The sequence below is a fragment of the Mobula hypostoma genome, chromosome 27 (genome assembly GCF_963921235.1).
Source record: "Mobula hypostoma chromosome 27, sMobHyp1.1, whole genome shotgun sequence".
Classification (NCBI taxonomy): Eukaryota; Metazoa; Chordata; class Chondrichthyes; order Myliobatiformes; family Myliobatidae; genus Mobula; species Mobula hypostoma.
In genome coordinates, this window is record NC_086123.1 from 22814259 (window position 1) to 22836982 (window position 22724).

At 42.6% G+C, this 22724-nt stretch overlaps 1 protein-coding gene across 1 annotated transcript in view; it reads left to right on the forward strand.

Moving 5' to 3' along the window:
* The window catches only part of LOC134338523 (rasGAP-activating-like protein 1), a 304354-nt gene that overhangs the window by 264720 nt on the left and 16910 nt on the right, over positions 1-22724 (forward strand). The window contains exons 17-19 of the mRNA XM_063034413.1: positions 6098-6270; positions 14680-14817; positions 19601-19736. Of these exons, the coding sequence (XP_062890483.1) occupies positions 6098-6270; positions 14680-14817; positions 19601-19736 (447 nt within the window). The remainder of the gene's footprint in view (positions 1-6097; positions 6271-14679; positions 14818-19600; positions 19737-22724) is intronic.

Consider the following 22724-nt stretch of genomic DNA (forward strand, 5'->3'; position numbering starts at 1 on the left):
TGATTCGCTATAGTTATAGCAGGTACCCAATGCCCATATTCCTTACTTACTGCCCGTTATGCCTGCTGGCATTTAGGGCAGCAATGAAGGTCCTCCATCTCATTTGCTGAGTGGGCAGATGCATGGCAGATGCAGTTTAATGTGGATAACTGTGAGGTTATCCACTTTGGTGGCAAGAACAGGAAGGCAGATTACTATCTGAATGGTGTCAAGTTAGAAAAAGGGGAAGTACAACGAGATCTAGGTGTCCTTGTTCATCAATCACTGAAAGTAAGCATGCAGGTACAGCAGGCAGTGAAGAAAGCTAATGGCATATTGGCCTTCATGACAAGGGGAGTTGAGTATAGGAGCAAAGAGGTCCTTCCGCAATTGTACAGGGCCCTGGTGAGACCACACCTGGAGTATTGTGTACAGTTTTGGTCTTCAAATTTGAGGAAGGACATTCTAGCTAGTGACGGAGTGCAGCGTAGGTTCACAAGGTTAATTCCCGGGATGGCAGGACTGTCATATGTTGAAAGATTGGAGCGACTGGGCTTGTATACAGTGGAATTTAGAAGGATGAGAGTGGATCTTATTGAAACATATAAGATTATTAAGGTATTGGACACGCTAGAGGCAGGAAACATGTTCCTGATGTTGGGGGAGTCCCGAACCAGAGGCCTCAGTTTAAGAATAAGGGGTAGACCATTTAGAACGGAGTTGAGGAAAAACTTTTTCACACAGAGGGTTGTGGTTCTGTGGAATGCTCTGCCTCAGAAGGCAGTGGAGGCCAATTCTTGGGATGCTTTCAAGAAAGAGTTAGATAGAGCTCTTAAAGATAGCGGAGTGAAGGGGTATGGGGAGAAGGCAGGAAAAGGGTACTGATTGTGTATGATCAGCCATGATCAAAATGAATGGTGGTGCTGACTCGAAGGGCTGAATGGACTACTCCTGCACCTATTGTCTATTGTCTATCTCGGTCTATCCTTGGCCACTCAGAAGTAGAAGGATTCTTCATTGCTGTTTCCATAACGATTTTGCTTTACCAGTCAGGGCTGTTAGTCCTGGGCTGAACCTGCGAACCTGGAGGACCTGTGGACCACTCTTAGTTTGGCCTCTACTCTTTGACCTGTTTGACACGGGTGACCCAAAGCTTAAAGCCCTGACTCCAGCCAACATCGTTCCCTGGGTCATGGAAGCACGCAAGCCTCCAAACCATGAGAAAGCTGTGATCCTCTTGGAGGCAATGAATTGAATTGACTTTATTTCTTACATCCTTCACATACATGAGGAGTAAAAATTTTTACGTTACGTCTCCATCTAAATGTGTAATATGCAATCATAGTAATTTATAATAAATAGAACAGTCAATGTAATATAGAGTACAATATATTACATCAGTCTGATGCCCTGGTGGAACAAGATGTCCTGGAGCCTGTCGGTCCTGGCTTTTGTGCTGTGGTACCGGATCCCGGATGGTAGCAGTTGGAATGGTAGCTGGATGATAACGCTGCCTGGGCAGGGCGAAAAGCATTATCAAGGATGCATCTCACCCTAACCATGGACTTTTTACTTTCCTCCCATCCGGTAGGCGCTACAGGAGCCTCCGCTCCTGCACCAGCAGGCACAGAAAGAGCTTCTTCCCTGAGGCTGTGACACTGCTGAACCTCACATCACAGCGCTAAGCAGTATTGCATCCATATTGTACTGTCTCAGTACTTTTATATTTGTGTGCTGTAGCACTTACTTTTATTCGCAGTTATTTTGTAAATAACAATATTCTTTGCATTTTTGGTTAGATGCTAACTGCATTTCATTGGCTTTGTATCTGTACTCGGCCCAATGACAATAAAGTTGAATCTAATCTAATCTAGATTGTGGTTGGGATGGCTTGGGTCCCCAATGATCCTACGGGCCCTTTTTCCACACCTGTCCTTGTAAATGTCCTGAATCATAGGAAGTTCACAACTCCAGATGCACTGGGCTGTCCGCACCACTCTCTGCAGAGTCCTGCGATTGAGGGGTGTACAGTTTCCATACCAGGCAATGATACAGCCAGTCAGGATGCTCTCAATTGTGCCCCTGTAGAAAGTTCTTAGGATTTGGGGACCCATACCAAACTTCCTCAACCGTCTGAGGTGAAAGAGGCACTGTTGTGCCTTTTTCACCACACAACCAGTGTGTACAGACCATGTGAGGTCCTCAGTGATGTGTATGCCGAGGAATTTAAAGCTGTTTACTCTCTCAACCCCAGATCCATTGATGTCAATAGGGGTTAGCCCATCTCCATTCCTCCTGTAATCCATATTAATGAAGGAATAAGACCTGCGTTTGCACATGTGACAGGTTTATATGTGAGTTTACAATAGCCATATAATCCAGTAACTAAGCTTTGTGCTGGAATGCCCAGTGTAGTTAAAACGAAATGTGTGTATCCTGCTTGTCAGTATGGACAGCAAGAAAACAAAATTCCAAATGAAACCTTTGGCCTTAACCTGTTGCTCTGTTTTATATTTCACGATAGTGTAGTGGTTAGCACAACACTTTACAGTACCGAAGACCAGGGTTCAATTCCCGCCGCTCCCTGTATGAGTCTGTGTGTTTTCCCTGTGACCACTTTGGTTTCCTCCAGGTGCTCCGGTTTCCTCCCACAGTCCAAAGACGGACTGGTTGGTAGGTTGATTAGTCATTGTAAATTGTCCCGTCGTTAGGCTCGGATTAAATCCGCAGCTCAAAGGGCCGGAAGAGCCTATTCCGTGCTGTATCTAAAAAAAGTGAAAGTAAACAAGAGAATATTAATAGTCAATTTCAGAATCAGATTTATTATCACTGACTTAGATGGTGTGAAATTTGTTTTGTGGCAGCAGTACAGTGCAAAGATATGCCATTACGATATATGGCAAAAATGCCTAGTGCAAGAAAAGAATTGACATTTTGAAATTATTAATTTGAGGGATGATTTGAAATTGAAAACTAGGACCGTTTGTATAAGAGGTGCTCTTTTAGATTGGTTTGGTCAGGAATCAATGAAGGAACAGTCTTGAATACGTCTTGTATTGAGATCGGGCCGTTAAGGGACCTTTAGAAAATGATATGTTATATCTTCAAGTTCGCAAACAAAATACAGTGGAGTGGCTTGTGAGTTGTAAGGAGGATAAAGTGGGTCTCAATGTGATTTAGACAAACTGAGAGGGAAAACGTATAGCCGATGTAGGATAAGATTGAATGAATATATAATTATCCACTCCATTCAGAAAACTGGAAAGACAGTGTATACTTAAGTGGTGATGGGCTGGGGAATGTGTTCATTTGCACAAGGACCTGGGAGTCCATGAACTCCAGTCAAAGAGAACAAGCACGCAAGCACAGTCATCTGTCAATGATGGGTCTTTTTTGTCATAGTCATAGTCATAGTCATACTTTATTAATCCCGGGGGAAATTGGTTTTCGTTACAGTTGCACCATAAATAATAAATAGTAATAAAACCATAAATAGTTAAATAGTAATATGTAAATTATGCCAGGAAATAAGTCCAGGACCAGCCTATTGGCTCAGGGTGTCTGACCCTCCAAGGGAGGAGTTGTAAAGTTTGATGGCCACAGGCAGGAAGGACTTCCTATGACGCTCTGTGTTGCATCTCGGTGGAATGAGTCTCTGTCTGAATGTACTCCTGTGCCCAACCAGTACATTATGTAGTGGATGGGAGACATTGTCCAAGATGGCATGCAACTTAGACAGCATCCACTTTTCAGACACCACCATGAAAGAGTCCAGTTCCATCCCCACAACATCAATGGCCTTACTAATGAGTTTGTTGATTCTGTTGGTGTCTGCTACCCTCAGCCTGCTGCCCCAGCACACAACTGTATGAGGTTTTGGGTACAGGAGCCAGGATGTTGAACGTAAAATAAGTTTGCTTGGGCAAGTGAATTTGCTAGCTCTCAGTAAACTCTTAGCATGGCAATCAGAGCTCATGCAACACGGTACAACAGATTTACAAAAGGAGAATTTGTTTGCACGCATCTGAAATTGACATAATTCCAAATGATTTCCCTTAGTTCTGTTGTGAAGAAAGCTGCAATGTGTGAAGGACGGCTGAGTCACCAGATGCACTTTTAGAATTTCCATGTCAAATAACTTGTGCAGAAACCACAGATTTGTTATCAGATTCGTGATGTGCTGATGGTTAAAGCAGTGGCTTTTTTTTGTCGCTACCACTGTGTCTGGCTTTCTCTCCCTCTGTTCACATGAATTACCTGTCCTGCTATCTACTAATTTATTTCCAGATTTCATCCACAGAGTTTTGCTTTTCTTTCATTATCTATGGTTTTGAGGTATCAGTGGTACTTTAATCATTCTTTTCTTATCTACCCAGGTTCTAGGCATTGGCAACTGTTGACATTTTCACCGTGCATCATAAGTGTCTAAAGTTTCTTTTGTTTCTGCCAATGTGACTCCCAAAACCTTTATGCTGGATTGCTCCTTGGTTAAGCATCTATCTTCTCTTGAAAACACGACAGCTCGTCTTATATCTTCTTCAATCCATTTCTTTTTATTTTGGCTTCTTTTAGAACATAAGGCCATCGTATTTCAGAACAAAATTAGGCCATTTGGCCCATCAAGTCTCCTCTACCATTTCATCATGGCTGATCCATTTCCCTCTCAGCCCCAATCTCCTGCCTTCTTCCCGTATCCCTTCATGTCCTGACTAATCAAGAATCTGTCAACCTCCGCCTTGAATATAATTTTCTTAGTTCTTACCTGCTTTTCTGTGATATCTGTGTTTTAACAGAGTTGCAGATTCTTCCTCGTGTGTTGAGAATTCTCAGCATTTGTAATCTTTTTCTCAGGTTTTCTGTTCCTGCTGCTTTTAACATCTTTCTGTTCTCTGCATCAGCTGCTGAATCCCCAATGCTGATATTCCAATTTTGAAACTTAATGTTATAAAATGCCTCCAATTACAGCTTCTTTCTTTCTAACTCCTTTGCAAAAGGTTTCAAACTTCAGAACTTCTCCTTGGTGAAAAAGTGTACTTATCAGTGCTTGATGTGGTGCCCAACGGGAAGAAGCAAATTCTGTCAGAGAAAAAGAACTTGTGAAATTCACTAGGTGAGGGGGGATTAAAATGGTCCCAGGTGAGGGGGGATTAAAATGGTCCCAGGTGAGGGGGGATTAAAATGGCCCAGGTGAAGGGGGATTAAAGTGGTCCCAGGTGAGGGGGGATTAAAGCGGTCCCAGGTGAGGGGGGATTAAAGTGGTTCCAGGTGAGGGGGGATTAAAGTGGTCCCAGGTGAGTGGGGATTAAAATGGTCCCAGGTGAGAGGGGAGATTAAAAGATACAAATAATGAGGGCTGCCTTAACAAATCTATATCACTGGTGCTGTTATACCTTTGTATAACCTCATTAACAATGTTCAAAGGATTACCAAATGTAATTAAATTAGAATTCTATGTGTGCTTTGCAACAGTTCTTATCCTTTGATACTCACGGGAAATAACTGGAATCTGGGAATGTGTAACGTGGTAGGGCAGGGAGTGGTTCATTAAAATTAGTTGTCCCCCAGTGTGAATGAGTGGGAGAGACAGAGAGATAGATCTCTCTCCCCCCCCCCTCCCAATTCTCGACTTGGGGGACTGTAACATCGAAAGAGTGACTGTTTGCCTCCCCGCTCGCTGCGGAAGGAGTGATACCTCTCTCCCTTGTTCATGAGAGAGACAGAGAGAGAGAGAGCCTGAGGGACGTTGAACTGTTGGGATAAACAGTAGTTTTTCTTGGACTGTAGCCCATGATCTCTTTTCGGGAGCTTTGCTGTTGCTTGCGTGGTGGGTGGTGAGATTCTGAAGCTTCCTGCTAGAATAAATGGGGGTGGAGGGTTGATTTTGCTAGCTGCTGCTTGTGTGTGTGTGTGTGTGTGTGTGGGGGGGGGGTTTGGAGTTCATAGGTTTTCTCTGTTATTCATTCTTTGGGGTTTTTCTTCTGTTTTGAGGAGGTCTGCAGAGAGCAAGAGTTTCAGGTTGTATTATCAAATAGAACAATTGAACTTTGTTTCTCGTAAGAATCCTCTTGAGATCTCCGCAGAAAGAGCACCACACTTCACCTGTCTTGTCTTTCCCTAGCTACTGACCTGCAGCAACGCCTGGTGTTCCACCCTTCAGTGATCATGAAGGAGGGTTACCTGTACAAGAGGAAAGCTGAGGGTGTAAACCTTGTCACCCGCTTCACTTTTAAAAAGCGCTATTTCTGGCTCAGCAGTGAAAGTCTGTCATACGCCAAGTCTTCAGACTGGCAGGTAAGAGGGGAGAGCTGTAACAATGATATATGATTCACACATTTCGAGACTGCACTGTCTGGACCTGTCTTAAAACAAACCTTTCAAAGTAAAGGGTTGCATTCATTTTGAACATCACCCGTACAAAATGATCTAGACTAGTTTTCTTTTAACTTTAATTTTTCAGGGCTGTTTTCACTTTGAACCAGACTAAGGCCCCCCATTCTAAAGGATATGTATTCAGTGATTATAGTATCACATTTTTACAATACCACAGTATTCCACGATACTATTTACAGTCAATAGTTTCAACTTATGTGTAACAAAGTTACCCAAATCCAGGTCACACTTGGGCCCTGTGATGCCCACTGATGCTGGAATTTTCCCATTTTACCTGTCGATGCTCCATCTGGTTGGCAGAATAGAGATACGTCTCTACCAAAGGAGGTGTAAGCCACTCCTTCCCTCCACTAGCCTGCAGGTCACCCTTGGGCAAGGTGTAGCACCTGCTTACCCCCCAATCAGGGTCACGTGAAACCATGGGAGCAGGTGGTGGATGATCATATGAGCAGCCGCTGCATATCACAAGTCCTAGTTATACAAGTGCTGACACCAGGCAGGACATCTCCCTGAAGAGTATTGATAATGGCTGGGGTCGCCCGTCTTGTAAAGACACTGCCCAGAAGAAGGCGATGGCAAACCACTTCTGTAGAATTTGCCAGGAATTATTATGGTCGTTGATCATGATCACCCACATCATACGACACGGCACATAATGATGATGTCATACGACGCGGCCACATAATGATGATGCCATACGACATGGCACATGATGATGATGTATAATTCACCTATAAGTGAGATTTGAACTAAAGTCGTTAATCATTATTCACGAGGCTGTCGTTTACTAATTCATTAAGTTATACGACATGGCACCTAGTGATGATGCTGACTGCATGCCCTTCTCCAGGGATTCTCAGGCATCGATGTAATCCTGGAAGGGGGAGCAGACAATCAGTTCTGGCAATTGACTAACCTTCATCAACTCAATGGCTTTATGTCTGGCTGAATTACTGCTGTTTCCAAAGATGGGCTGAATAGCCTAATGCTACTTCTATGCCTTATGATCTTATTCAATCAGCTCAATTTTTGATGTGCAGCTGCGGTGTTCAATCTCCAGCTTCTGTGTGAAAAAAAAACTTCCCGTTCTGGTTGAAGATTTATCCAAAACTTCTGCGTATCCTTCATCGCAAGTGTGTTTACACACCAATCATATTTGTTATCGGTTCCATAGCGTGATGTTTGGAATTGTTGGTTCTACGGGCTGGGTTGAGAATCTGTAGCTGGCGTCAGGAATTATTGAATAAGTAGTGATTTTAGGTGTGTATGGACTTAGTCAATCCTGGGTGGATTTGACAACACAGATCTGGTTTCTGGCACAATGTAGACAGCTGAGTGGGTCCTCTTGGAATGTTTCAACATTAGTTAGTGCATAGAGTCAATTGCCGGTCTGAACTGGGCTGTCCAAATTTAGTTCATGAATCATACTGTTTAATTACCCAAAGAAGATTGCAGTGAGACTAAGGACACTGAGTGTTATAACCAAACTTGCATTTGAAACTGGAATGTTCAAAATTAAAATAAGGTCTTAAAGAAAGAAACAATTATTACAACAGTTGATGATCACAGTAGGTTTGAATTCTTCCTGAGTGTATTCTATTTGCGTCGAATCAAATCAGATTAAGTGTAATTATCATTCAACCATACATGGATACAGCTGAACGAAACAGCTTTCCTCTGGGGCCAAGGTGCAAAGCATACAAAGCACATTCAAGATAGCGAGCAAAACAACAGTCACACAAAAAAAAAACAAGACCCTGAGCGACATATCCCACGAATTGATTGTACAGATCCCTGGTAGTCCGCGGCTCCCCACTGCAATCCAGCCTGTCATTCCACCAATCAACACTAGAGGGCAGCACTGACGGGAGAGGCCAGCCCCCAACTGAGCACGGACACCGCACTGCACCGCCTCCAGAGTACAGCAACAGGCAAGCCCGCGGCATGAGGCCTGGTACCAGCTATGGCCGAGGTGTGTGCCAGAAACATGACACTTCAATATTATGGATATTCTTTGAGAACTTTGTTGAGATGAGATGGACGTCATACACAGTGTGGTGTTTCTGAAATCTTTGACAGCAGGCTTTCCAGGAGCATGCTAACTGTGTTCCCGGTTTGTTTTTGATTAAATGGAGAAATTTATTTCCATTTCAACGAGATTGTTCAGCTTTTCCTATGCATCAATCACAGCTCAGGAAGTTATAGCATGTGCTGTAAAGCCTAACTGCCTTCAGCGGGACAGGGCTACTGTGGAGCGTGACTGTGGCCACATTGAATTATTTTTGTTTATGCACGTTTCTCTGTTGGTTTAACCACAGCATTAGTTCATTTAAGAGAAATGGGTTGGTGTGCCACTGAAATCTCAAACAGAAGAATGTCATTTGAATGTTTGAAGTATTTTCCAATTGTAATTTCAAAATGGCATTGAGGAAAATGTTCTAAGCTTGAGCACTGCCCCATTTTTACAAATAGAGCAAACAAAATGATCAAGAGGCAATGCAAACCTGAATAATTAATTAAAGGGAGAAAGCAACAGCTGTTGTATAAGATGTATTTCACTGCTTGATGTGCTGTGAATAGGGAATGTGTGGTCTTTATTGGTTTTCTTCAGTTTGCATTGTGATTCTAATTTTACACTGGGTTGATACATACCAACACCAGACAGCCCTGGCCTAGTTGTTCACAGGGACTGGAAACATGCCATACATGTGCCTCTCTAGCACCCACCTTTTCATCATGAGGAAAATCTTGCGCAGTATCAGGGTACCACGATCTCCCAGATTCTCCTCACACTTTCTGACCTCTTTGTAAAGGAATACGACACTATATATATAAAAATAAATTCCATTCCCTCCTCTCCAAATGTTCCAGTTATTTTCCTCCTCCAGCTCCCTCACGCTTGGAGTTGACTACCACTTCTCTGATGACTGACGCACATTCTCACAGCATCCCTTCGTTTCATCTTCCAGAGTGGTGTGATCCTAGTGCAGGGAAATCCTGCCCTCAGACCCTTCCCCACCCTGTCCTTGCCCTCCGGCTGCCAAATGCTGGATGGGGACTTTGTACAACACATAGCCAACCTTGGACTCTGATCTGGCAAGAGCTGGTTGCAACCAGCTTGATTGAGTATAGTAATTGACCTTTCTGATTGGTATAGTAATATCATGGCTTGGTTACAGAACCAGTAACATGTATATGAACTGTTGATCTAGAGACATGAGTTCAAATCCCACCATGGCAGCTGGAGAATTTAAGTTTACTTAAACAGATCTGGAATTATAAAGATAGCATCAGCAATGGTGACAAATAGCTTCCAACCTGATGGCATGAATATTGATTTCTCCTTCAGGTGATTTTTTTTTTAAATTGCTCCACCTCCCCTCTTTTTCTGTCCCCCTCTCTGGCCTTTTTTACCTCTTCTCACTGGCCGATCACTTCTCCCTAGGGTCACATTCTCCTATGGTCCACTCTCCTCTCTTACCAGATTCCTTCTTCTCCAGCCCTTGACCTTTCCCACCCACCTGGCTTCACCTGTCACCTTCCAGCCAACCTCCTTCCCCTCCCCCCAACTTTTTATTCTGGCATCTTCTCCCTTCCTTCTCAGTCCTGAAGAAGGGTCTCAGCCCGAAACGTCGACTGCTTATTCATTACCATGGATGCTGCCTGACCTGCTGAGTTCCTCCAGCATTTTGTGTCAGTTGCAATCCTATTAGATTGTTGCTTATATCCATCCAGTTTAATTACCTACGGGGGAAAAATAACGTCCGCTCTGCTTGCTCAGTCCAGCATATATGTGGAATGAATTCTGGAAGAATCCCAGGGGGAATCTGGCAGCATTAAAACACCTGAGGCTGAGATAAGAATCAGCTCTCGTCATATTGTTTCCCATGACTCCCAGAGATACTACCACACTCTGTGGACACATACATCATACTATGCAATATCATTACTATGTGCTTCCAATAACAGTGGGCAACAATTTTTTTCAAAAGAGTTGCTTCCTCAGAATTTTTTTAGACTGGTTGAAGCTGAACACAAATATAACTTCAGACTACTTGCATCACGTAAGAATTTGGAGAAACAAGAACTCTTATTGGATATAATATTGCATAATGGCGCCGATGTTGCGCAATAGTTCAAGTAGGCTAAAAAATGTTTCATTGATGACTTCCGTTTGTACTCAGTGACTGAGCTTCTCGCTTAAGTGTCCAACAATAATCAGCCAGCATTGAAATGGATTCCAGTTGCCCTGATGTTGTTTCTCCATGACCGCAATGTCCTGGTGAAACCTTTCACCATGCTCATCACTGACAGTGCCAAGATTTGCGGGGAAGGAGTCCAAATGGGAATGCAGAAAGTGAATCTTTAGTGACATGTTGCACTTCATGGTTTTGTATGTCTGAAGCATGTTGTCAACTAGCTGCACGTAGATTGGTGCTCTGTAGTTGCAAAGAAAATCTTCAACAACATCTTAGAAACATAGAAACATAGAAAATAGGTGCAGGAGTAGGCCATTCGGCCCTTTGAGCCTGCACCGCCATTCAGTACGATCATGGCTGATCATCCAACTCAGAACCCTGTACCAGCCTTCCTTCCATACCCCCTGATCCCTTTAGCCACAAGGGCCATATCTAACTCCCTCTTAAATATAGCCAATGAACTGGCCTCAACTGTTTCCTGTGGCAGAGAATTCCACAGATTCACCACTCTCTGTGCGAAGAAGTTTTTCCTCATCTCGGTCCTAAAAGGCTTCCACTTTATCCTCAAACTGTGACCCCCTCGTTCTGGAATGCTTTCCTTGTGATTTTCTCTGGTCCCACTAGAAGTTCTTCGAATTGCCTGTCATTGATTACCTGTTTGATTTGTGGACCAACAAAAATGCCTTCCTTGATCTTAGCATCAGTTATTCTGACTTGAATTATGAATTGAAATAGCAAATATGGGTGATTTTTAAAAAATGGTGCGTGATAGGGAAATTTCATGGTGATTTTCATGATCAGCAGTCCAATATCCATAAGATATACCCAAAAGTATTCAGGAAGCAAAATCTTTGTTGTCTGATGTTATTTTTTATCTTAATTGATGTAAGTTTGTAGTATGCTTTAATCTGCTGTAGTCATTGATCCTGTCCATTTGCATAGTTTAATGTGAAGCAGTGGTGACAATCTGTGCCAGGGTTCCTTCCAAGATAGTCTCATTTACCAGCGATGGAATCATGTTACTTATACATGAAGACTTCCACTTTATTTTAGGAAGAAAAGCAATTCTGAAGAAGGCCATTTTTAACTTAAAGAGAAGGCCAAATGATTCTACCCTTAATAACATGGTTAGGGAATTAGTAGATAGCACTCCACACAGGGAGAAAATGTGTATTCTGCTTAAACTCTGATCCCTTCCAACAGATTCTGATGGATTTCTGGATTTTGTTTCATGATCTTTCTGCATATGCACTTGAATGCTCCTTCTCTCTCTCGCTCTTCTCCCACTCTCCTCCCCCTCCTTGTTTGTTCACTCTCTCTCTGTTTTTTTTCCTTTTTCTTTGTCTTTCAGTCTAAATTTGAGCTTCTCTTTCTCACTGCTAGTCTCTGTTTTTCTGTCCTTAGTCTCTTTCTCACCGTTTGTATCTTTTACACATCTTTCCTTGTGTGTCTTTCTCTCCATCTTTATCTTCTCCATCACTCCATCTCTCTTTCACTTTCTCCACCTTTCTGGCATCTCTGTTTTCTCATTATCTCTATCTCCCTGCTCCGTCTCTCCAGTCCTCCTTCATTGTTGTCCACCTGTCTCTCCCTCCTTCTCACTCTCCAGCTGAATAGCTTACATTGTCTTGGAACTTGCACTTGGTTACAAAAAAGGAGGCCCAGTTGCTAGCGCTGACCGGCTTTGGAAAAACAATCCTGCATCATACAATACTTAAATTTCTGGTCTGAACAACACTAAGATTCTGTTGATTGAGATTGCTTTCTCTGTGAGTGAGTGAGTCCTCCATTGATCGGATTGACCATGGAAGCTGCATCCTGGATGTCTCGATACACAAGCCAGGGCAGTACGATATGGAGAGCACACTCCCCCACGCCATACAACTGATGAACCCAAAGGAACGACAGAGACCGATACAGTTTGGCACCAGCATTGTCGCAGAGGTTGCCAGTCAGCATTGAACTCAATGTAGGACTGCCTTTGGGACTCCAGCTCTGGATCTTTCCTCTGGATTTACTCCTGAAGTCTCCCCCATGAGTGGGTATAGCTGCAAGGCAGCGGAGGTTGGAGATCAGAGTTTTCCTTTTCCTTCTCCAACCGCTGTAGACGAGCCCCATCTGCCCGAAGTGAGAGGTTTGAAGGCACCAGTAACCTGCCTTCGCCCCCTCTATCAGTAGGAACTGTTCCGCCAGGTTTAGTAGCCAAGCCACACGTGAAGGCTAGGAAGGGACTTGGTTGTCAGAGGCTATTTGTGATGCATGCCGTTTGGAGCAGTTAATAGGTAGTGGGAGATTATATCCACTACCACCCCTGTTTACAACAATCTTAAATTGCTTTCTCTATGAAAAATGTAAATTTTAATTTTTTTGTTTGCGCATTGTATTGAATGATACCACGGCTTACAGCTTGTCGTGAACCAGCCTTAGCTATCAATAATCTGGTTTCACCCTGTGCTGAGAATTTATTTAAGATGCTGCTTGTTTGGTGTCAGTTAGATTGAGAGCTACAAACAGAATGAGGCAGCCTGTCTTTCTCTGAATTGGGAGGTTCTGAATGTCCTGCCATGGAAGCCACAGGACTATCAGACCCTTTGATCCGAGTAAGTCAGAACCAGAGAGAACAGAAGGACGTTCCTTCAGAACAGAGATGAAGAGGAATTTCTTTAACCAGAGAGTGGTGAGTCTGTGGAATTGATCACCACAGATAACTGTGGAGGCCAAGTCATTGGGTATATTTATAGCAGAGATTGACAGGCTTTTGATTAGTAAGGATATAAAGGTTATGAGGAGAAGGCAAGAGAATAGAGTTGAGCGAGACAGTAAAGCAGCCATGTTGGATTGGCGGAGAAGACTCAATGGGCAAAATGACACAATTCTGCTCCTGTGTCTTGTGGTCTTATAGATGGTAGTGATTACATTGGCGATGAGCTCGAATCAGTTTTTAAGCACTGTTGTCTCTTTCCTGAAGATGATTCAAAGGGAAATGCAGCTAGAAGGCATGAGCTAATGAAGAGCGCGGAACTAATTAGATCACACCAGCCAGCAGATCTGCTCTGCTCCTGTTGCCTCTACCCTGATACCCTGAGAAACATGCAAACCAACAGAACAGGAACGGGATAGGCAGGATCCAAGACATGGCTCCCATATCCTACAGCATGGTTTGCCTCAATAAAATTAATTCTGTCCCTTTCATTCGCTGCCACTTGCTGTTTCAGTAAGGTGCGTGGTGTGGTTTAATGTATAATTTCACCGTCCTGTGTTGTTGCTTAGTAACCTGTTGGTGTCAGTGCCTCTTCCTGCAGCTTGCATGGATTCCGTGGTCAGTTTATAGAAGTTGACCAAACTGTGTGCCATGTCGTATGACATCATCATTGTGTGCCGTGTCATATCACATCATCATTGTGTGCCGTGTCATATGATGTGGCAGATCATGGTCTTTGACCATCATTGTTTTTGGCAAATTTTTTCTTCAGAAGTGGGTTGCCATTGCCTTCTCCTGGACAGTGTCTTTACCAGATGGGTGACCCCAGCCATTGTCAATACTCTTAAGAGATTGCATAACCAGGACTTGTGATATGCACCAGCTGCTCATACGACCATCCACTGCCTGCACCCATGGCTTCACGTGATCCTGATCTGGGGCTTAGCAGGTGCTACACCTATGGACTAGCGGAGGGAAGGAGCGCCTTACACCTCCTTTGGTAGAGATGTATCTCCACCCCGCCACACAATTTTTACAGCTCCTCTCATAATTTTGTATAACTTGTTCAAATCTCCCCTCATTCTCCTACGCTCCATGCTCAGCTTTGTCATTTATTTAGAGAAGGGGGTTCACAACCCCTCGGTTAATGGTAGGGGTCGATGGTATAACAAGCATAGGAACCCCTGGTTTACAGAGTCAACACAAACATGTAAGTGAACTTCTTCCTTTTAATTTGGTGGACACATAATTAAGAATAATCTTCCAAATCCAGGTTTTTAAATTATATTTGAGTCTTTTCTGATAACACGCCATTTCTGGGCCTGAATTAGACATGAGCTGCTGAACCAGGGTCTACGAACTCACAGGGCCCACTCCACTTGTGTTTCTTTTCTATATGACGCACGTCAGTCGAGGTCGTCCATCCCAATCCAGCGCATCTGTGCAGTCGAGCGAGTCGACGAAAATGCCTTCCAGCAGCTCCACATGATGCAGATCATCACGCAGGACAGTGAGGCACAGCCTCATATAATGTACATCCAGTGCAAGGTAAGGACACCGAGACCCTTTCCTCTTGTAGTGCCAGCATTGCCTAATATTGAAGTCGGTGCACTGGGGTCTGTAAAGCCTACTGTTATAGTCGCTATCAGAGATGGTGTGCCATCTAGTGCCATCTCATGGTAATGCAACAATTATTTGAGCCAGTCTCTGTCTAAGGTACTGGAAACTAGCTGCCAGCTCAAACCAACAAACAAAGGTAATTTGTTAAACAAAAGTAAGGCTTACAACGTCAGTGGACATTCAAACTCTGATTTTCTTTCAGAGATATCCACAGCCTCTAGAACATGCCTTCTTGCAACATACAGAGAGCAAGTAGTCACAGGATACAAATCTAGAAAGAGGGGTAAGCTTAAGGCAACAACGTTTCTGCACAGCCAATATTATAGATAAATAGTATGCTCCAACCATCTTCAGGTCATAGTATGTTGCCAGGAGAAGCACACTGAGGCTTGAGGTTGCTCGGAAATTATCTTATGAAATGACTCACCAAAGACAGACAGAACACGACAAGCCATATTTATCAAAAGAACAAACGAAAGGGACAACATTGTACAGCATGGTGCCAGAAGGTAACAGTATTCACTTTAAATGTAGTTTTTCCTGGAGTGTTGACTTAACTTTAGAGAAATACCACCTGGTCCACATTGGAACAAAGAGGATAAATGGTATGTGCCTGATTGATCTTTCCTGTCTCTATTCTCATTCACAATCGTAACTGCTCTGAGATGATTCCAGGGTCTTCCTCCCTGATTCCTGCCTGTGAACAGCTGTCACATTGGTCGCTGGTAGGGCTGGGCCCAGGTATGGAGAAGCAGCATACTTTGTCACGGTGAGCATCGACAACGACTCAGACAGCGGAGGAACGGCATGCTTCGACACAGTGAGCGCTGGCAATGACTTGGCCCAGGAACGGAGGTACTGCAGACTCCCCTTGAAGAGATGGGAGCAAGAGGTTGGACACAGGAGTACCAGCAGAGCCTTGGAGGCACGACAGAGCGACACCGCAAGACAAATCATCCTCCACAGACAGAAGGACTCCGCTGAAGCGCTAAACAGGAGGCCCCTTCAAATAATCATAGGATGTGGGAAACCCGTGCCAGTCACAATTAACTTGACAAGATCAAACAGAAAGCACCAGGGCTTAGCGGCCCTAAGAATTAGTAAATACAGTTGCTAGGGTAACGGGGAAACCCAACGCTCAATGGCAAGCCACAGAGGCCCATAGGGCTCCTGACACACTAGTCTGATTCTGTCACACACTGGCATCTTATCTGAACAACTTAATATAATCTGGAATAAGTGTGGAAGCAGCCTCATTTGGCATTGTTATAACCGGTACATTTCGTCATTGGAAAGCCTGAATGATCTGCAGGAAAATACTGGCCCTGCTTTGGGCTGGTCTGATATCGGGCAGCTTACCACCACATGAGCTGGGACAGATATAAAACTGAAATCTGTTGTCCATTTCAGGGTTGCAGAAGAGATAAAACTCTCTTTTCTTCAGTTATAAATACAACAAGAACACTGCTGGGGTCACTGAACAGTGGAGCAGCAGAGGCATATTCCTCCCGAGTGTCATAATTTGGAGCCCGATCTATTGGCATTCCCTCCTTTCACTATCTGCTGGTTCCCTAAGGTTGTTCTGAGCTGGGGGGTGGTAATGGGGACAAGCTGCCACTACCTATTAAATGCTCCCCATGGTGTGCATCTCAAATAGTCTCAGACAACCAAGTCCAACTCTTGGGCTTCACGTGTGGCTTAGCTACTAAGCCCGGCAGAGCTATTTCCATTGACAGGAGAAGGAGCAAAGGTGGGTTCCTGCCACCCTAAAACCAATCCCTTTGGACAGATGGGGCTCGGCAGCCGTGGTTGACAGCTCATCATGGAGAAGGAAAACTCACACCTCCACTGCCTTGAGGTTGTACCCATTGGTGGGGAAGGCTTCAGGAGTAAACCCTGAGGAAAAATATTGAGTTCAACACTGACTGGCAATTCCTGTGACGCTGCTGATGCCGAATTGTATCAGTCTCTGCCGTTCCTTTGGGTTCATCAGATGCATGGAGAGGGGGAGCTTGCTAAGTGGGCAACAGTTTGCTCTCCATTTGTACTGCCCTGGCTTGTGTAGATAGCTAGGATGCAACATCTGTGGTCGACCCTGAGCAATAGAGGGCCTACTACTATGTGCCAAGTAGCATTATGAATGGAAGAAAGTAGCACAGAGCTTGTAATGGTGGAAGATGACACAAGACAGATTCTATGAAGCAGGGGTATGTTACTGTTGGGAACCACTGTGTTTTAATAATACTTGTTATAAAATTTGTACTTTTTTAACAAGCTTGTGTATTTTCACACTCACTGGCAAAAAGCGGTATAGCAGCTAAACTAACAATTTATTGCCTTTCTCATTTTTCATTGTCTAAATATTAGCACATGACCCACACGATGTAATTGTTTTACTCTTCCAATTTTTTTTCGAAGTTTTAGATTTGATCTGAAAGTCTTTCCTTTTTTTTTGGTCGTATCCTCAGAATGGACTGCCCAGTCCTTTTTCCCCCCTTTTTTTATATCGTGTAGTTGGGGGGGGGTTCTTCTCACTTTAAAAATTTAAAGTTTTCTTTTTCTCTCTATGAATTGATAAGAGGAGAATTAGCTGTCTTCTTTTTTGTTATATACTACATATTAGCTTAATACTTACTGTTTGTATTGTTACTGATATATATATATTTGAGGTAATTCTCCTCTTGTTTGTATATATGCTCTTTTTAAATCAATAAAAAGATTAATAAAGAAATTGTTTTAATAATATAGCCTATTGATCAATTCATTCCTATCTCAGGAATTTCCCTTATGATAGATTTTTCAGAGGAGCCACCTTGGCTTCTTTATTCCTTTGTCTTCATATCCATACACCTCTTAGCGTCATTTCTCAGCTCTTTATTTATTTTCCTTAGTATTTGTATGTTTGTTTTTACTCTATAATAAATTGAAATCTTGGGATTAAGACTACTTGTCATTCCTGACTCCTGGAAGAACCCTAAGGATCAGAAATAAACAGAGACCCAACAGTACCTGGTGAAGATGCTGACTTTGCTTCAGGCTGGAGATGCTCGCGTCTCAGTGGTTAAGCAGTTCGCTTTGGGAAAGTGCTACCCCGAGCCACAGTAACATCTGACAAGCTCTTGCTGCTGAATACGTGGTTGTGACAGGGGTCGAGACTTGCTGTTACCAGGTTCGGATATGGCCCAAGTGTGGAGTGAGAGACACTGAAGTAGGTCGATAGTTCACAAACTTTATTGCGAACAGTGTTAAAGGGAAAATAAACAACAAACGCTAGGCTAAATTGGGCCGTTAACAAAACTCTCAAATAGGAAATGAAGCCTACACTGCGGCTGAATCTAAACATTAAACGAATACCGCTAGAATTCAAAGTCAGTTGAATCAAAAGTCCAATTTCTCAGGGAAGGCCAAAAGCAAACAGGCAGCGAAGCGTTGCTGTGTTCTGACCAAGTCTCGACAAGCACTGACTGCTGAATTCGTGGTTGTGATAAAATCAGGTGTTCCCAAGCATTTCTGTGCCATGGGCCCCTACCATTAACCAAGGGGTCTGTGGACCCCAAGTTGGGAACCCCTGCTCTAGAAGGACCAGTACTGGATGAATGGGTGTTGTGTGAAGGACTTTCTCTCACCTGTAATCAGTGAATGTAGGATGCAGTACAACATAGTGCAGGCTCTTTGGCCTACAATGTTGTGTGGACCTGTTAACTTACTCTAAGGTCAGTCTGACTCTACCCTCATACCTACCCAATGACTTGGAGAAAGAAGAAAATCCAGAGTAAAAGCGTATTCTTCTTTTGAGAAATGTCCTTTGTGTACTTCGCAAAGAACTGATAATCACAAACAGCCTTTCTTGTTATTGTTATGGGATATAACTAGGGTGACATGGTAGCATAGTAGTTAGCACAATGCTTTACTGTGCCAGTGACCCGGGTTCAATTCCCTCTATTGCCTGTATGGAGTTTGTACGCTCTCCCTGTGACCATGTGGGTTTTCTCCGGGTGCCCTGGTTTCCTCCCACAGTCCAAAGACGTACCAACTGATTAATTGGTCATTGTAGCTTGTCCTGTGATTAGGCTAAGGTTGAAAGGCCAGAAGGGCATATTCTGCACTGTATTTCTAGAAATACATAAAGATTCAAAGTATGTTTATCATCAAAGTATGTACATAGCTTACAAACGAGAAATCTAAGCAACATGCACAAAATGCTGGAGGAACTCAGCAGGCCAGGCAGCATCTAGGAAAAAAGTGCAGTCGATGTTTTGGGCCGAGACCCTTCGGCAGGACTGGAGAAAAAAAGGATGAGGAGTAGATTTAAAAGGTGGGGGAGGGGAGAGAGTATATGGTACACAACCCTGGGACTCGTCTTCGTCACAGACAACCAGGAAACAAAGAAAACCAGAAAACTTGTTCATAGAAAAACATCAAACCGCCCCCCAACACGCAAAAAAATTGTGCAAATGACAAAACAAAGTTGAAAACATAGAATATAATCTTAAGAGTCAAGGCATATTCAGTTCAGCTCAGTGCTGGTATTGCAAATGAATCATATTTTAACTATTGTTCCATGCATGCTGGCTTTCTTTAGAGAAAGACAAGTAAAGTGAAATAGCTGAAAATGTGTGTGTTTAAATGACTACCTAATGACATAAGAACTAATAGGATCGTGACATGTCCTTTTGATATTTAGATCTGACCTGCCTATTATCTGTTTTAGAACGTGAATGAACTGAATCAGTGGCTGTCGGCTATCAGGAAAGCCAGTATCTACAATCAACGAATGCTTCCTTCCTTTCATCCAGGTTCTTATAGGAGCAACCGCTGGACATGTTGTCTGCACACAGATAGAACTGGTATGTTAGCAACAATCTCCCCCATTAAAACAGAGCTCATGTATCGATGGACAGTTTCAATTAGGAGCAAAATGGTTAGTTGAATGAAAATGTGACTTCCCTTTAGACAAAATTTCATTAAGTCAATCGGCAAGTCAAATCCTTACAAGTTTAATTTCTGGCTGACATAATATTTCTCAGTGTTGAGTTTTTCCTGTCACAGCAGTCATTCACAAGAGCATTCAAGTATTTTCTCTTATATTTTTCTCATCACTACGTTATCTCAACTGAACAAATATTTCTTAGGTAAGTTGTAAATTGTAGTACATTAAAATAAACGACTAGGGCATTACATTTAGAAAATACAGTACTGTGCAAAAATCTTAGAGATAGATATATATAGCTAGCGTGACTAAGACTTTTACACAGTACTGTATTTGGCAACATGGAGCAGAGAGCGAATTTGTAAATCTGGTGGGGGCAATGGATATTTGGAATGGTGAGAGTGGAGTACCACAGGAGTGGTCTGGGACAGGTGCCAGGATACAGACATACCCAGCCCTGAGACACCAGGCCAATGTTTCGTCTAAGGTGTGCGCATGTGCGGGCTCACACACCTTTTGCTACTAGCGCTGAAAGGAATTTAAACTGCGCACAAAAGGTTTGTCACCCTCTACCTTGTTGGTACACAATCACATTTCCTTTTCCGGTTTCTGATGCGGACGGTGTTGACAACGTGGACTTTGCGATGATTTGGCTGCAGATTTTAGAACTGGCTTATTTGAACTATTTTTATTGAAGAAATCGTTGATTCACAATTTTGAATTCCAAAGAAGGAAAAGATGTGAAGTGCAAAAGAACTGCTAGTTCACTTTAAGCGAAATGGCTGAATGAAACAGTAGAAATTGCTACACCGAAAGCTCATGAGGTCAGGAATGTGTGGCTATGAGAAATATTTATGTACAATACCGAAACTGGTGTTACCTGCGTAAGTGGAGTAATGTTTAGAAACCTGACTTTTTAATGCGTCATTTAGCAAGCAAATCACATATGGATGCTGTACAAGAGCTCTGGCAAGAAAATCCTTCATTATCCGCTACATATGTTTTGTGAGAGTGCAGATGAACAAGAGTGAAAACGATCAAACCCAAAATTCTTATTGACAGTGTTTGTAATTTTAATTTAATTTTAAAAAATTTTATAAGTTTTGCTTGATCATTTCAAACATCTTTAATAACATGTGAAAAAATTTATATTATTAAATGCTGTTGTATAATATTTGAGAAATAAGACTCATTGTTGTGTATTATTTCATTTCTTTTGAACAATGAACAACAAACTGGATTTGGTAGTTTATTAGAATACCTTCAGGTTTACTTCCACTTAAAAATTCAGTGCAGACATGTTGTCACCAGGCAAAAAATTGCACAGCACTAGATTTTTGCGCACACTGGTCATTACAAATTAGATGAAACATTGCACCAGACAAGGTAATTTGATTCCAAACAATTGGTTTATTGATCATTACAGAATGTCTCTCTGGTGCTTCCTGCTCCCTCCCCTCTCCTTTCCCCTTTTCCCAACCATGATTCCTCTCTCAGTCCACAATAGAGACCCATATCAGAACCAGGTTTATCATCTCTCACATACGTGACGAAATTAGTTTTTTTCGTGGCAGCAGTCAGTGCAATATATAAAATTGCTACAGTACCGTGCAAAACTCTTGGCATCCCAGCTATATATGTTTGCCCAGGACTCTTGCATAGTACTGTAGCTTGAGGAACTGGTAGATTTAGTATACATGGATTTTCCAAAGGTCATACATTTGTTAAAATGTATGAAGTATAAAATTAATTTGGGGTAACTTATTGGTTAGTGGACTCAGTTAGAACAGAAGGCAAACTGAGATAAATTAGAAACACGAGAAAGGCTGCAGTTGCTGAAAATCCAAGGCAACACGCACACCAAATTAGTCTTTTTTAAACTGATCAGTTTCCAACTATTCAAAATTTGTGTTAAATGACCAATGAAAAGACAGTGTGATGTATCTATTGCAGGGTTGCTGTATTGAATATATTTACGGCTGACATTCATAGATCTTCACTTTCCAGGGAGAACCAAAGGATATGGGAATTATCCAAATTGCTACGTGGTACAATTACTGTGAAATTGTATTTGTGTTCAGCTTCAATAGGTCTATCATAAACAAAAAAAAAATTCTGAGGAAGCAACACTTTTGAAAAAAATTTTGCCCAGTGTGCTGTAATTTCTCTGGCCAATGATCAGCAAATCTCACCATTTAGTAGTTGGTTAATTCACCCAATAATTCATTCCTGGGTGGTAGCACTCAGAGTGCTTCACTGTAAAGAGAATGAATTTAGAAGCAAAGTACAATTTACTGACATGAATTCACAGAGCACTTAGCACAGCTAATCAGAGCTTATTTTCTAAGCAAATACCAATACAAGATGATTAATTAAGAGTTTTCACTGTGCTGATTTTTCAAAGCATAAGTGGTCTCCAGGCCTATTGTTTAATATATAAAATCTACAAGTACTGATCTGTCTTATAAGAAATTGTTGTACTATAGAGGGGTGATTGACAAGTTCGTGGCCTAAGGTAGAAGGAGTCAATTTTAGAAAACCTAGCACATTTATTTTTCAACATAGCCCCCTCCTACATTTACACACTTAGTCCAGCGGTCGTGGAGCATACGGATCTTGGACCTCCAGAAAGTGCCCACAGCAGGGGTGATTGATAAGTTTGTGGCCTAAGGTAGAAGGAGATGAGTTAAACAGCTCTTGTTACGTGCACATGCAGTTCAATGCTTTGAGTGATTATGCAGAAAGTTTGAGGTTAATAACGCATCAGGGGTGATTGATAAGTTCGTGGCCCAAGGTAGAAGGAGATGAGTTATTAACTTCAAACTTTCTGCATCACCATTCAAAGCATTGAACTGCATGTACATGTAATGAGAGCTGTATAATTCATCTCCTTCTGCCATAGGCC